Source organism: Solea solea, chromosome 7 (genome assembly GCF_958295425.1).
Source record: "Solea solea chromosome 7, fSolSol10.1, whole genome shotgun sequence".
Taxonomy (NCBI): domain Eukaryota; kingdom Metazoa; phylum Chordata; class Actinopteri; order Pleuronectiformes; family Soleidae; genus Solea; species Solea solea.
In genome coordinates this window covers 13749604-13765788 of record NC_081140.1, presented here as the reverse complement: position 1 = coordinate 13765788, position 16185 = coordinate 13749604, and the positions used below count along the sequence as shown (strand labels likewise).

General features: G+C 40.3%; 1 protein-coding gene across 6 annotated transcripts in view; it reads right to left on the bottom strand.

Moving 5' to 3' along the window:
* Positions 1 to 2574: 2574 nt before the first annotated feature.
* Positions 2575 to 16185, bottom strand: part of gria4a (glutamate receptor, ionotropic, AMPA 4a) — an 86146-nt gene continuing 72535 nt past the window's right edge. Inside the window, exons 15-18 of one of the 6 annotated variants that reach the window (XM_058633416.1) lie at positions 13958 to 14205; positions 10444 to 10558; positions 7112 to 7249; positions 2575 to 3088 (exon numbers count right to left, since the gene is read on the bottom strand). In XM_058633416.1, coding sequence (XP_058489399.1) covers positions 2924 to 3088; positions 7112 to 7249; positions 10444 to 10558; positions 13958 to 14205 — 666 coding nt within the window. In that variant the 3' untranslated portion in view covers positions 2575 to 2923. Of the gene's footprint in view, positions 3089 to 7001; positions 7250 to 8914; positions 9030 to 10443; positions 10559 to 12360; positions 14206 to 16185 lie in introns of those variants that run through there. The other 5 variants (XM_058633417.1, XM_058633418.1, XM_058633419.1 and 2 more) reach the window with 5 other exon arrangements.

The following is a 16185-nucleotide window of genomic DNA, read 5'->3' as shown; positions in this document are numbered from 1 at the left end:
TGACTGGAAACTGTCTTAGTTTCAGATTCTGTTTTAAATACTTGTTTTTATGATCTTATTTTCTATTTAAACTTTAGTCTGTTGAATTTGACCTACATATATTTGATTCAGGATGAACGATGCGTGTGAATTTGACAGGGTGTCTTTCAAGAAAATGTGTGGTTTTTTTTGTGGGATATGTTGCACATTGCAAAAGCTATGCGATGATCTGACTGGAATTCTTCTTTCATCTTTGCCCATGGTGCTGTAGATTATCTGGGCGGGAAATGTATCCATTTGCATTTGCACTTTTGACTTGCAGTAGGACTGGAGGGGAAATGAAAGCAGAGGGCAAGTGAGAGCAGATAACACAAGAGAGGTGGGAGGTTGGACAGAAATGTAGAAAACAAGGACAAAGAAGAAGAGCAGAGGTGAGCAGAACAGAAAACACAATATTTCCCTCCCACATACACGATAACACTGTATTTTTATGACCCTATCCCTGCAAGTCTGATGCATTTTCTTTCTTATTTCCAAGGCCAAACAGTAAACCGCTGTTCCAAAAGGCTGTCACACAGAATACAGCGAGTCCATAGAATTTAGAATAAACGACGACTGAACAAAGCACCAACCCCAATTTGAACTCTCAGTTTTCAAACTGACTCACATTTCATGAGGGGAAACGAACGGCAATGAAAGCGCAGAGTTGATGTGAAAAGCAACACAAATGTCAGACTGCATTGTTTCCCCCGACAGTACAGTAATGGACAGGAGCCCGTCCTCTCGAGGCCGGCACAAATGTGTCCCCCCTTGCATCAGTATCAGTGTTGAACACTGTCATGTACACTTTCGCTGGGGCCTTTTCAGCTGACGACAGAGAGGTGAAAAAAAAGCACTGTTAGACAATGAAAAGCAGTGAACAGACAAACGAAATAGGCAAAATAACCAAATCCTCTCCCCTCCTGGTGCTAGAGTGACTGCTCTGCGCTTGACCCTGTGAATGCAGCAATGTGTGTGTGTGCGCGTGCATTTCCTGCATGTGTGTGTGTGTGTGTGTGAGAGTACCAGATGGACATTCAGTGTTGAGCAGGACACACAAAGACGGTGGCATATTATATTCTCAAGTTATCAAAAAAACAGCCATATAACAGAATGTATGCCACAGCCTCTGACAATCAGTGATCAATGGTTTCTATAGCTCTCTATAGATATATATATATATATTTATTTATTTGTATTATATATAATATGTAGATTTATAAAAAAAGATTTTTTATCTTAATTACAAGTAGTGGCATTTTTCTTTTATATTCATTATTGCAATGAATTGTTATCTAAGATGATTTAAAAAAGAGAGGTGAGCTCTGTTCTGCTACGCAGTTATTTACAACAGTTTTAAAAAGCAAGCGATCTGATCTGATACGGTGCCTCTCCCCGATCACAGGGAAGGACCGAGGATCTCAAACGACAACCAAACTGCCCAGCGCAATACGTTTAGAGAAACTGCAATTTGTACCGGTCTATACTGTATGATTCCGTTCAAATGAGGCGCACACAGGATAGATCAATTACTCGCAGTTCTATTGCAGACGTTTAAAAGGATGGTTTACGCCCCCGTGTGGGAAATGTGCAAAGAAAAATGGACCAATTTACTCTTTTCCTATGCCTGGATCAATTATTCATAGGGAGACAGAGGCTGAATCTTTTTTGCACAACCGAAAGGTTTTCATCCCACATGGTTTAAACGTCGTATTTCTTCACCATCGTTCCGCAAAAGGCCAAGACGTCCTGTTCACAAGCAGTTTGTTAGGTAGCCATTTTCAGATCTTCCAACATTTAGTTTTCTTTTCCACCACTGAATGTACAGCTTGAACCTTGCCTTTGCCACAAGGCAGAAACAAAACCTCACTATTTTTTCGCATTTCTACCATCTTGTTTATGCTTTTGATGACTGACTGCTTTAATTGCTACAGGTTATTAAGCTTTTTTTTTTTTTTTTTTTTGTCTTTTACAAACCCCTGTGAATTTAATGGCCGAGATGAGCCAAACAAACGTGTTATCGAGGTTACTTCTGTTTCTATATTGGCTGATTATCTCGCTGGTTTGGGACGAGAAATCGTTCTATTGTGTGTAGTAAGAAAGCGTTTTCACTCAGTCGAAACAGTCCATGGTGTGGGATGTGGGTTTCGCACAGTCCAAACTTTCAAGCTTACAGTTTTCTGGTCTTCTATGGGTGAAAAATACCTGGCACTCAATCTTTGCAGGCAAGACAAAAATGATTCAAAGACCATGATGATGACGATGATGATGAAAACAAGGTTTGTAGTCTTGGTAAGGCGTTGTCAAGGGATGTGGCTTATTGGCCAACATTTTCCAATGTAGAAAGAGCAAAGTTGTTGTGGTTTTTTTTGTTTTGTTTTTAACCGTCAGCTGTGATCATCACCTTGATCACAATCATCATCATGATCTGTTCTGTTCTCATGTTCACAGCTCATATTTCACGTCACGTATGTCTGTGCTGGCTTTCCTGTTGTGGTATGGTATCCTCTCAAAAAAAGAAAGAAAGAAAGAAAGAAAGAAAGAAAAAAGAAATGCTGCAGGCAATTGTGACAGCCATTGTTGTTGTTGTTGTTCATGTTTTCTCCTCCGCTGGTCAATACATAGTCGTATTTTACGTGTCTCTTGTAAAATAATTCCATGGCAACAGGAAAGTGAGATGATGATATGATGTTTGTGTATTCAAGTGTGTAAAAATGTGTGTTTGAGTATTTGTATTTGAGCTTAACTTTATGCATGTGTGTGTTATGATGTGACGTGTGTGATAGTACTGTATGTATGCACATATGGAGATGTGTGTAAGTGTGTGTGTGTCCTTGTCAAAGTCTGTGTGTGTGTGTGTGTGTGTGTGTATGTGTCAGTAAGGCACGGCAGGTGTTTTTGGTTTTCAGGGCAGTCCAGAGGAGACCACTGCAAGGCCGGGGTGTCTGAGGGAGGCGTGGCCAGCATGCACAGCTTTGGGGCAGTCTGGCGTCAGGACGCGGCCATTCTCCCCCACACTTCCTGTGATGGACAGACGGGCCTTGTTCCGCATGGCTTCAGAAAACGACAGCTACATGAGGCAAAGATGGAGGAGAGGGCAGAGTGGAGAGTTTGTTTAAAGGAAGACATCTTGTGCAGACATTTGACAACAGCTGCAGCTACTGTACATGCAAAGACATGCGACTGAAACATTTACACATGCAAGTGCCAGTATCCACGCTGTACACATGAAGGTGCAATTACACATACTGTATCAGTAATCAAGTAATATATAATCAAAATATCGTTTGGAATTAACAATCACATGATGTGTTTATTGGAAATCAATACCATTTGAAATTTTAAAGATGCCACATAGAGTGTTCTTGTAAACCAAAGAAATATTCTTTCAGTTTTTCCCCAAAAAAGAAAACACCGCATCACGGAAATTAAGATGTGCTGTTTACATTATTGACATATATATACTGTATATGTAGACACTGCATTGACTGCAGGAGAATATGTCCCAGCCCTCTTGGAGGGCAAGAACGATGCCGCACAATTTTATACAATTTTCATACATACAATTTACAGATTTTATTTGTCTATAATTTTTTTGACAGAGAATATGAAATGAATATTAATCATTACATTTTAAAAACTTAACCCATTAACAGCTAAACCTCAGAATTAATTACTAATTTTAACCATAAAAGGACCAGAGAGTGTCCTGTAACTAAGTGCTTTTGCCCATTTTTCCAGAATAACTCCCAATATCTGGCAGTTATTTACAATTTACTGCATATTGAAATACAGTTTTAACAATTTAAACTCTGCAGTTGTACACAAGCAACAGATTTTGCATGTTAAATTTGAAGAGTATAAAACATAATTTTTTTTGAGTCTTTTAATGTTTCTTTGTCTCTCAATGTGCAAAAAACAGTCCAACAAAATGGAAACTATGTAAAGTGTTCATCCCACTCTTTCCTCTCTGGAGACAAAGACGCTGATTCTCTGGCTTCCTGAAACAGCACGAGTAAATTGACTATAATAAGCACTAATGTTGGCTTTGACATGCAACTCCTCAGGTTTCACAAACCGTTGGAATTTTACCGATAGCACAAACCGTCGTGTAACTACGGTAATGCAGTGTGTCGTCGGTGTTGAAGGGTTAAATCTGTAACTATTTGTACTATCTATTCTGCTATCTTGACCAGGACTCCCTGGAAGAAGAGATCTTGTATCGCAATGGGACCTTCCTGGCTAAATAAAGGATAAATAAATAAAAAAAAACAGCACATTTGTCGCAAAAAAAATGTTTCCATGTCTACTTGATGTGGCGTCTCTGTATTCATGTCTATGGTTTACATCTATGTTTACTGGCATCAAGTCATCTTTCCTGCCTTTGTTGTTGTTTTACTGTGTCTGTTCGCGTTGTGCTGCCCCCACCTGTTAATTAGAGGAACAGTAACCACAGCAGGATGTGAATCCCACTGTTTGCTCATGTGTATGCTCTCGTGCGAGCGGTGTGAATTCACCCCAAACGTGAGCAAATTCAAATCAATCCTTCGACTGTCACACTGTTCCGATGCTAGCACGGTAAATTAAATGCAGAAGCAGGCAACATCCAACAAACACGGACAACAGAGACACACGTGGGTTTAGATCGTAGACATCTGCATTTCATAGGTGACCATGCATTTTGTGGGTTGTGGGTTTCAATAATCTGACAGATTCGGGTAAGGATTTGGAAGGTGAGGATTTTTGGAAAGACAGAAGGTAAACATGGAGGAGTTTTCTTTCGAGGTTTCAGATTTATAGAGAGGGAGTGACTGACTATACTGCTCAGAGTAGGGCGACACTTCACACAGAAAGGCTACTCAATGATTTCTCTGTTCACGCTCAGTCGCTGCTGTAGAATGAAAACCTCATTCCTCTCACAGCCAGAAAGCTTTATTTTCAGAGTGTCTGTAATATCACTCACGTAACCACTGTAAATGATGCCAGGGAAGAAAATATGCTTCACTTTCTGACACATAGCATGTTGTTTTGCTTATTAACTATAGCTAATGAATAAGTTCTATTAAGATACCTTTCTTTGTCTATATAATATAATATAAAACAACGGTGAATGGTAATACACTGCCAGAAACTGAGACGTGAGTTCTGTCATTTTTATGTTCAGCTCAATTAAAAACTAAAGAGAAAAACACAAGTGACTGCAAAAAACAGGGACTCTATACAGTCTATATTGTCTTGGATGTTTAAATGATACTTTTACAACTTTAAACTCCTTTAGATGATTAAAGTTGGGGGGGAATATGGCACAGGTCCAGACAGTTGCACTGCAGAGCAGGAGGAAATGCAGTTAAGAGCTGTGTTATTGCTTTTGAGTACAGTCCAAAAATGCCCCACACTTAAAGTGGTTTATTTGTTCTAAACTTTATATTTCATTTTAAGTCGGTGCTGTTACAGTTGAACAGATAATGGCTGATATTTAGTGCATCCCATTTTGCTAACTTTATTTCTTGCATCCTCAGCATACAATAAGGTAATCGTCGGACGTCGGATGCTTTGTGAAGCGTCTTAAAGGTTTTTGCTCAGCAGAAGAAAATTAAGTTTGGCGTTTCCTTTTCTATTAGTTAATTGCAATTTAACATTAATAAACAGCCTCACTAGGTAGCCATTCTATATGAAGTGTTTTGTTGATTATTGGTCTGCGTTAACACTCAGTAACTGGGCTGTTATACAGTCGTGACGGCTGGTACAAGTCGAAATGCCTGTTTGGAGCATCTCCAAGCGGGGGTGCACAACTCCATCATATGACGACACACACAGATGACAGGAAACAGAGGCAACAACAGGTCACTCAAACTCCTGTGAGCAGAGGAAGGTTTCTGTTCCTGTTCTCTCCTTCTGAGATATCTGGGTTGCCACACGACAGCTAATTCATTTGTAGCTAGAAGCAGTTTGATTTGAACAAGGATCACAGCACTAACAAACTTCTGTGATTTGAGGAATGTTCCGTTCCACTCAAGAAAAGATCGGATTTGTATCATACTGTATGGGTTTAAGATAAACTTTTATATGGTAAGTTAATATCAGGAAGCCATTTCTATTTTGTTGTCATCAATACAAGCTAGTCTGAGTGTTTTTACACAATAATATTTTATAGATTTACAAAAATGCTAAAAGTATTTGCATCTTTCATTAGTCTTTTGCAAATAATGATGGAATATTTTGAGGTTTTCACAGCTGGTCAGAAAATAAAGTGATGTGAAGGGCTTTTGGAGGATGGTGATTTTTATTATTTTTTGAATTTAATACCATAAGAGTATACTGTAGTAAGAAGATAACACTGTATTTTGGCTGATAATATTTCGTTTTCTTTGACCACCTCTATTTCTTTGTCTCTGTCTATTTCTTTGTCTTGATCAATTAAACTGGCAAATAATTGTGTTGTTAGAAGCCCTACACAGTATATAAAACCACGTTTGATCCCATGGTAGACCCTGAGGATGGAGTTGTACATCCCTGCTTCCGCAATATTTTGGTATTACCTAAGATTACAATGCAGGTGCCTAACCAAGTCATCGGCAAAGAGCATCATCATCATCATCATCATCATCTGCAGCCAAAGACGATGGAACCAAAGCTGTAGTCACACACACACTGTATCTAACCCCAAGTGTAACAAAACTAGCAAAAGATTATTGAATATTAGTCCAATATATATAAATTAAATAGGCAAAATTAATCTTTAACAAAGCAAATGGGGCCAATATATATATATATATACATATATAAATAAAACAGGCAAAAAAAACAAAACATAAGGAGCTTCGTTGGTTCCACAATGCTTGACCACATCCTCATATGTTACATGAAGACCAGCACAGGTGCGTGTGGCTGCGTCTACATCGACAGTACAAATGTCTACAGCACCATCACCATGATCAACACCACCAGTACCCCACCTATATATGGGAGCCTCTAAATCCTACCCCTATATCTTGACCCCCTCGGAGCCGTACACGTTGTACCCCTCCCTATAAGTGGCTAGATTCTGGGTGCTGGGGGAGGGGCTGGGGCAGTGGGGGGGGCTAAGGTCCACCTTCATGCGCTTAGCTTCGGCCCGTGACTTGTAGCAGAACTCAACCAGGGCCACCAGCATGGCCAGGCCCAGGCCGCCCACAAGGATGTAGAAGACCCCAGCCACGTTGGACAGGCTCAGGGCCTGTGATGACTTGTCCTGGAGAGAGAGAGAGAGAGAGAGAGAGAGAGAGAGAGAGAGAGAGAGAGAGAGAGAGAGAGAGAGAGAGAGAGAGAGAGAGAGATAGGGAGGAGGTGGAGAGGGAGAAATCGATGCCACGTATGGAGTTAGGTGAGTTAGTTTAGGTACGTGCATGGGAAATATTAGGGAAAGGTGAGAGGTGTAGAAGTAAAGATTGGAGACATGTTTGATAGTGAGGGAGGTGAAGGATGGACAAGATGACAAGAAAAGAGTGTGAAGAAGGGTTGAGGGAGCAGATAAGAGGCAGGAAGAAGCAGACAGAGAGATAGAGGTTGTCAAAGAAAACAAAATATTAGCAGCCAAAATCCAGTGCTAACTTGCTACTACAGTGCTATTGAATTCTACTTCACCTTATGGTATTACAATCTACGGCTACGACTATACAACCGTCACCACAACACTTATATACACACTTTACTACACATCTGTAACATTTTGTACTACAGAACTACATTATCTAGTACAAGACAATAATATCACCACAGCTTAAATCAACAATAACCTAACAGTTAATCATAGAGTGATATATTACAGAGCAGGCTTGTGACATTTCACTGTAGTTTTAATGGCTCCAGTAGACTGTTCTCAACATCTGGAGTTTCATAATAAAAAAGTGTTTCTACTCTGCTGACTGTGTTTAAAGTGCTGGCAGATGCAGTATGAATTAGCTATAACACTTAAACAGCATCACTATCATAAAATATGGTAGCGCTTTATTTCACTGGTTTGTCATTTCCAAATACATTTCAGATGAGCAACGTAATCTGGTTTTAATTACAGGTAATTATTGAAGCTACAATTAGGCTAATTGTGTTTGAGCTTACATACAAATGTTGATTTCCACAGGACGTAATAGCTTAATTACTGCCCACGCGATGAATAATACATTTTCCATGTATAATTGAATGAATAATGTTATTTATTTATAATTTATTTGATATTTTATTTTTTTTTTAAAGAAAAGCTGAATGGTCAGTTGACCTGTTCTGCCGTGACTGTCAAATGTTAATGTTAAAGTTAAAATATTTAAATGTAAATGTGCAAATTGAATACTAGTACACAATGTTAGATGTTCCACAAAAGGATCAGTGAAACATGAACCAGTAAAATAAAGCCTTACCAAGCCTGAGTCTAAACAGCCTGTCGTGTGACAAAATGTTCAACATGAAGGAAAAAGCCAATATTTTCAAATCAATTTTTGCTGCAGCTTAAGACACATCTCATCTTTGTGGATGGGTTTCAGGCTACCAAAAATGGGCTAGTGTATGAGATCAAAACAAAAGCATGTGAGTGAAAGTTGGCAGATGGCAATCAAAGTTTACAGTAGAGTCCTACTGCTGACTGTAATGAAGATGGTTTGCCACAGATTGCTACAGAGACTGAGGAAGAATCTAGAATCAAGAGTTTAATCTGATGCCAATTCATCTAAATGTGATCCACCACTGAAATACAAATAGGGAAATTAAATGAAACCACTAAATAGATTGTCTAGTCTAGTTTGGCACATTCAAGTGATGTTACAGGCTACAGTGTTTAAAATGCAGTTGCAGTAATCTGGAGCGTATTCGGGATGAGGGATTATAGCTAGCGGTCTGTGGGCCGCAGCAGCAGCATGAGACTGACCTTACTTCCAGAGTCCTTGGGTCCACACTCTCCCTTGTCATACCACCATTTGTTTTTCAGTTTGTCTAAGACGCCTGCTTCGCTCAGTTTCAAAACTGCAAGGTTTACCGGGGTTCTTCGCGTGTAAAAATAACATAAATAACATTATAGGTTATGTTATTTTATGTTATTCAGGTATTTAACATTTGCATTGCACAGCTCAGTCACATAGAAATGTATCAACAATAACAACAACATCAGGTGACCTAGCATGGATCCCACTGAGTACATGTGTGTATGCTCGTTCACGAGGGGCTGGGGGGAGGCGAGGAGCTAAAGCGAGCTACAGACATATGAGTGGGACCCACCTTTGTCACGACAGGTAACACACCCATACTGCCCCAGCTCATCCTACACTCAGCAGAGGCAAGTACCGTTAAGCCAGGACTATGCACATATAAGGCTGGCACTGTGTTATAACCGGAAGAGTGAGCTGAATGAAGTGAGACAGAACTGGAAAAAAACGTGGCTGAGGATTTTCCACAACATCTACATCTACAGAGGAACTACAGATTTGAGGTCTAATCTGAAACGAATGTAACAATAGATGCTACTATTATAAAGTATAATAAAATATAAGCATAGCAACTTGCTATCAGTGTCATGCAGCTGTAAGCACAGTCAAATTGTTTCGTTTGCTGTATGTCATGACAAACAGCATTGTGATTTGCTTTGTTCCAAACAAGATGGGTCTATTGTTGAACACAATAAATGAAATAAGGGGTTTTAACAACGCTGTCTAAATCATACAGGCTGCAATATATAATCCACGAGCATAACAAAATGTTGGACTTTATTTTCCAAAGAAAAGTCTTATCACATATTTTGTCTGTCCTATCCTTGTGAGATACAGCTGAAGGGGCGATGAAGATCAGTTTAACTCCAGACTGCCATCTCATCACTCCTCTTCCCAGAGCTACCACTAGGGGGCGAATATTCCTGTCTTGACAGTAACTGCCTTCCTTGAACTGAACTAACATCCCATTACCTTGCACTCTGACCTTTTTGGAGGGGCTTGTCAGATTGTGTCATACACAAAGAAGAAATTTCACTCCATTAAAAACAAGAAAAAATAAATTCCTTATCCCCAAATATTACACATAGTAATGTAATATAATAATCTAAAAACAGTGCTTTTATTTCTTTGCCGTCTGTAACAAACTCAGCCAAATTGTTATTATTTTTCAAACCATTGCTCCACCACAAAATAAAGTTCACTCTTTCTGTATTTTAACAAGCAGTGTTATACCTTTGTCACTGAGTCTGAACCTTTTATGTATAAAAAGGGCACACACCACTGACATCAGTGCAACACTGTGTTTATTTTTGAAGCTGTGATGTGTCACTTTTGCTCTCCCTGTTTGCAGCTCGACTCTTTGCCAGGGCAGATGCATGCGTTACTCTCTCAGGACGGGGACCGTTGCAGGCTGCCCAGCCGGTGAACGGCCCCTGTCCCCTAGTGGTGGGGTGGGCAGACAGAGAGGGCTAACCTTGGAATCCCCTCCCCCGCTGCCACATTCTCCTTTGTCATACCACCACTTGTTTTTCAATTTGTCCAACAGGCCCTGCTCGTTGAGCTTTAGCACGGCCAGGTTGACCGCATTTCTTTAAGTAAAAAGGAGGGACAGATAAGATAGTTTGGTCAGAGCAGAGGATGGAGGGACAAACGGACACGATGGATGTGGGAACGACAGCCAGGAGGAAGAGGGAGGGGAAAAAAAGAGGAGAGGGAGAAGTCAGAGGGGGTTGAGCAGACAAAGGTGAGTTAGTGGGGATGGATGCACCCCAGACAACATTTTCTTCTTCTCTTTCTCTTTGAATTTCTTTCTACTTCAGAGACGTTTTTCCACAGAATCTCTGTTCTGATCTTACTTTCTCCGTCCATTAGTTCATGTTACTGTCTCTGTGCATCACTCTGGTGTCGCTCTCCTGTACAGGGTTAGACTAACAGAGGAAGCTCCACTGTTAAGTGTCAGACTGTGGGTATCAATTATGTTAACCATGGTGTTCTGCCCTCCCCACTGTCTGCATGTGTGTGTGTGTGTGTGTGTGTGTGTGAGGCCTCCTGCTCACACCCCTGAAGGCACTGACCTCCAAATTCTACTTTTGTACAATACACTCATCTTCATTCTTTCTTGTATGTTCCCTATAGATATTAACATATATATTTTTTTTAGCATATTGTTAAAATGAAATAGCCAATATTTGAAACCCACTTGAAAGGGGGGTAAATCTGTCGTCCTCATTGATTGCAATCTAGTTAAAAGCATGGATTTTTAAAAAGGTTTTAACAGCTTCTGCATTGATGGAACACTCGAGTCCACTTCAAAACAAAAAAGAAACCATCCTCAGAAACATACTTATGACTGTGACATTTGGAAACAAACACTCAGCAGTCAGGAAGTCAGTGAGAGGACTTCGATGAATCCATACCCTCAATTTATCATGCGACAATAGCTTCAACAGAAAAGTATGGATGTAGAAAAAGGATCAGATCTGGAGTTATTTTCAAATCTCTCTGAATTGATTTTGGTACCGCAACTGTGGATTCATCCTTAAAAGCACTTTCTAAGACAGACGTGTTCTGCAGCAGCACTCTTGCTTCTTTGGTTCCTCCCAAAAACATGCAATATGGGGATTAGGTAAATTAGACACTCTAGATTGACCGTAGATGTGAGTGTGAGAGTGAATGGTTGTTTGTCTCTATGTGGCCCTGACATGGATTGGCGAACTATCCAGGGTCTGACCCCGCCTATCACCCTATTTCAGCTGAGATTGGCACAGCACACCCCGCGACCCTTATGTGGAGGATAAAGCAGCAGAAAATGGATGGATGGATATTCTGCAGCTATTAACCTTCTACTACCTACTCTTTCGTTCATGAGATATTGTAATCACTCCAGCTAATCGCCACAAAAAAGTCTCTACAGTCACTGGCTGCATGTTTCTGAGTCTGTCTCGTTGTCTGTCTGCACGTCCAATCAACTCAGAGATTGTGACTGAAAGCTTTTCAGGTCAGGATCGATACTCAAAACAAATGATGCATGCACTTTTCAACATATACAATTTATATTCACATTTTTGCCAAGGCCGGACTGAAAGACGTCAAAGATCGTCTTTACTCTCTGAAGTAAAGACGATCAAGAGATTCAGAGAGAGAGACAGTGTTCTCTGGGGTGATCAGAGCTACAGGCCATGACTCATCGTATGGATGAAAACAGGTCAAACATATCTGTGTCATGAGAACTACAGTCACACATCAATAATCATGTCAAAAAGTAGCTAGACTTCAGAAAGTATACATCCCTAGCATTCATTTTAATTATCAGGGTAGCCATCCTCCTCATCAACATCATCAATTCAAATTAACACTGTGATTAGTGCAGTGAAAGGAGAGGCAGGCTCACCTGACGTGCACACTCCCAGCCACATGCGTGCACCTGGTAGACAGGGTTTTCCGCTGATTGAGAGAAGTCAGAGACAACTGTGGATAGTCCCAGTAAATGTTTTTTTTTTTTTGTTTTTTTTTTGGTGTGGGGAGAGGAAAGAAACCTACCCACCCGCTGTCTGTCACTTTTCCCCCATAAACGGAAAAACCAATTTTGTCAGTAACAAGAGATAAACGACAGTGACTGTGGTTTTAAGGGGCTCGTTTGCACCACACACAGGGGGAAGTTATAGGGATAGGATGTGAGGCTGATGTAACGTTCTGGTTTGGCTGACAGAGAGAGGTGAAGCGAGGGAGGGGGAGAGAGAGAGAGAGAGAGAGAGAGAGAAAGAGAGAGAGAGAAAGAGAGAGAGAGAGAGAGAGAGAGAGAGAGAGAGAGAGAGAGTGGTCCAGCTTTACTGAATTTATTCAATTATTTTCCCTCAAGAGACACTTGTCACATTGTGAAGACTTTGTCTCTGCATGTCACAGTCACTTGTAGAAAAATAATTACTTTCATTGCCAGTATACCTCAGGGAAACCTTCTGGGACTGTTTCTTTAGGCTCATGTTAACAAGCCAGATAAACAAGTGGCTTCTGAGGGAAAACCAAAACAAAAGGACCAACTTTGGTGCCAATATCCAGTTCCATGTTTGCTTCCTCCACCGTACACTGTCTGACAAATACACACACTGTCACGCATTTCTTTGAATAGACCACCGAGTACTGCTCGATTTGGGTTTGATTTCGTTTGACATTGTTCAATTGAAGTCATTTGTGTCTCAGTATTTTTTTGTGTAGGATCCTGTATTGTGATGAATTTCTATTCCCCCCGTTGGCCAGGCCCCTCAACTTTCCATTTCTCACTTTTGGTTTGCTGTTCATCTATAAATTCCCCCTTGTGGCCCTGTTTGTAGTGGCAGCAGTCAGAGGTTCTGCCCCTCCTTGCAGTCACATCCAGTTAATAAAATGCACCTACAATCATCATCATCAGCATCATCATCATCATCATCATGACTACCATTTCTCAGCATGAAAGAAACAAAGGGACGGGACAACAGACAAATGGAAAGAGTTACCTGTAAGGTGGCCCTGTGGAGAAACAGAGCGACTGAAAGAGCAGGGACAATGAGGATGGGCACAAGCAGTAGAGGACGGACAAACGACATGACACAGGACACAGAAGTGGAGCTAACTGGCCCTAAATTAACAGGTGGGTAGCACAAGAAAGGAAAGAGCCAGAAACAGGGGGATAAAGAAATCAAAAAGGGGAAGGAAACATGATGAAATTTGCATTCTCAATGCGCTCGTCCATCGCTGCTGATGGGTGAAAACCTGTTACATTCCAAACACTGCAATGATGCCTTAGATTGAGTGAGTTATCCTCATAACTCCTGAATGTCAGATCGAAACAAGTTCTGACCAAGTCCAATTGGATATGAGATGTTTTCACCTGACAGCAGGGACAGGCTCAATTACATGTAATATAAAAGGCACAGTAGGGTAGGTGGAATATCGCAGCAATAGTACAGTATCAGCTTTGTTACTGTCTCCTATTGTTACACTATTCCACCCACCTTAACTGTGAGCCTTTTGGTGTGGCAATGCCGTATCCTTTGGAGTCCAGGTTCCCCCCGACTTTCATGGTGTCACAAGGCTTGCGCTGCTCCGTGTACTCGTTCATTGTGGACTCCAGGAGGAAGGCATACTTCCCTTTGGACTTGCGGACCCTCGCCACGCCTTCCGCCGTGGTTTTGGTGAAGACCGTCGGCTCAGCAGATTTCATATATGACCACATCTTCTCATACACAGCTATTTTGGACCTCTGGGGTGAAGAGGAGAGAGCAGAGGTTAATTAAGAATTGTTTACATACAATGCTAGATAAGTATAGATTTTGTGCCAAGTGAGTAAAACAGAAAAGAAATGATAGATTGAGAGGATGTTAGGATGCCTATATAAGATCTATGCGGGCGGCTTTGGTTTTATAATAATAATTATAAGCACACAATAATGAATGAATCATTTATAATTTATCATGATGAGAAAGTGTAGCCCATGTAGCCGAATATGTTCTTCTTCTGTGGCAGGAATTCATTTTTAAAAACACATCAGTGAGTCCAAACTTTTGAATTCTGTCATTTCTAGAGATTTACTGTATATTGTCATGCTGCTGTGAATAATGTGTCCCCAGTATATGAAGTATTTACCCATGGTACTCAAACTGCGGTACGAGTACAACAAGGGTAAATGAGCTTCCTCTGGTGGCACTTGAAGGAAAATCAGAAATACTGTTCTACTGTATATGATCAGAGTGCTTAGATAAAAACAAATAACCAAAAAAAACAAATTAGAGTTTAATTAGAGTCACCTTATCTATCACGCCATCTTAATCTAATTTCCTTATACCAGTGTCTGAAGTATATGTGAGGAAGAGGAGGATAATGAGAGAGCAAATAATCTTATTGGGAATAAATCTGCTTAAAAAGATATATATCTGAGGGATTTATCTCTCTCTTCCTCTATCAGTGGTACCTGCAGCCTCACAGTCTGCTCTTCTTTTTGTCCTTCTTCTATACTTATTGTAGGAAATTTAAATAAAGTGGCAGAGCTTTTCTGTGTGTTTTTGAAGAAGGCATCTCAGCTCTAGCTAGTTAACAAACCAAAGGCAGTCATATATATATATATACATATATATGCTGTATAATGTGTGAAGAGGAGGAAGTCTGTATCACCTTTAAAGGCACTTTAAGACGACCATGGTTTCATTTAAGTATTCATGCTGTTTGTCTATGGATGGACAATCACATCTCAATGAAGCTCAAATCAGCCTCTCTAAATGTTCTCATTTTCACTTATACACATCATCATCATTATCATGCCATCCTCACTGAGACAAATAAGAAATATCTGGAATATTTGTAAATATGAGATCTAAGGAGATGAAAACAAAAGGCCCTATTCATTACCATGACACACTGTTTATTGATTAGACACTTTTTTTTCCCTGTGTATAGAAAAAAATAGTAACAGTAAGAGTTTAAATTTCATTTTTGTATGATGAAGAGTTGTCTGACTATTATAGTCCTTGAATAACATTGCACAGCTGATGGAGGGTTTGTATCTTCCATCATCCATTCTTATCCTCTGGCATATAATGACATTTATAACCACATATAAATGTAACACTACATCTCTCCTAAAAGTCAAGCATCAATCTTACTCTAAATGAGCTTATGACTGGAATAGTGAAATACTGATTTGTTTGTGCAGTTATGAATTCAGTCTGACCGAGGAGAACAATTTGTCTGGTATCATACAAAATATTTTATTATATTCTATATATATATTTATATGTGTGTGTGTGTGTGTGTGTTTGGGGACCTATGCTCTGTCTATATTTGGGGGGAAAAGCTGCAGGAAATCAATGCAAGTCTATGCAATGTGCGCAAAAGTGTCCTGCAACAGTGAGTGTGTGTACTCAAGAGTGAAAATAACAAGTGGAGGAGTTAAACTGTCAACCCCCACCAGAGTTCTGTTCCCCCTTCTCTCCTGGTGATAAAGTGTTACTCTGCCACTCTGCAAGCGACAAGCCATGGCTTCAGCTACTCAAAACCAGCACCCAGGGGTGTCACCAGTGCGTGACGCATACCCGGCCCATTGTAATGTAACTCACATCTAAGAGGACCAACAGGTTCCCCCCTCACTTCCCATCCTACCATTTATCTCTCGCCTTGCTTTTTCTTTTTCGATTTCTCTGTCTGAGAAAGTCCAACATGATCTGTCTTTAAACTCCCTGGCTAAGTA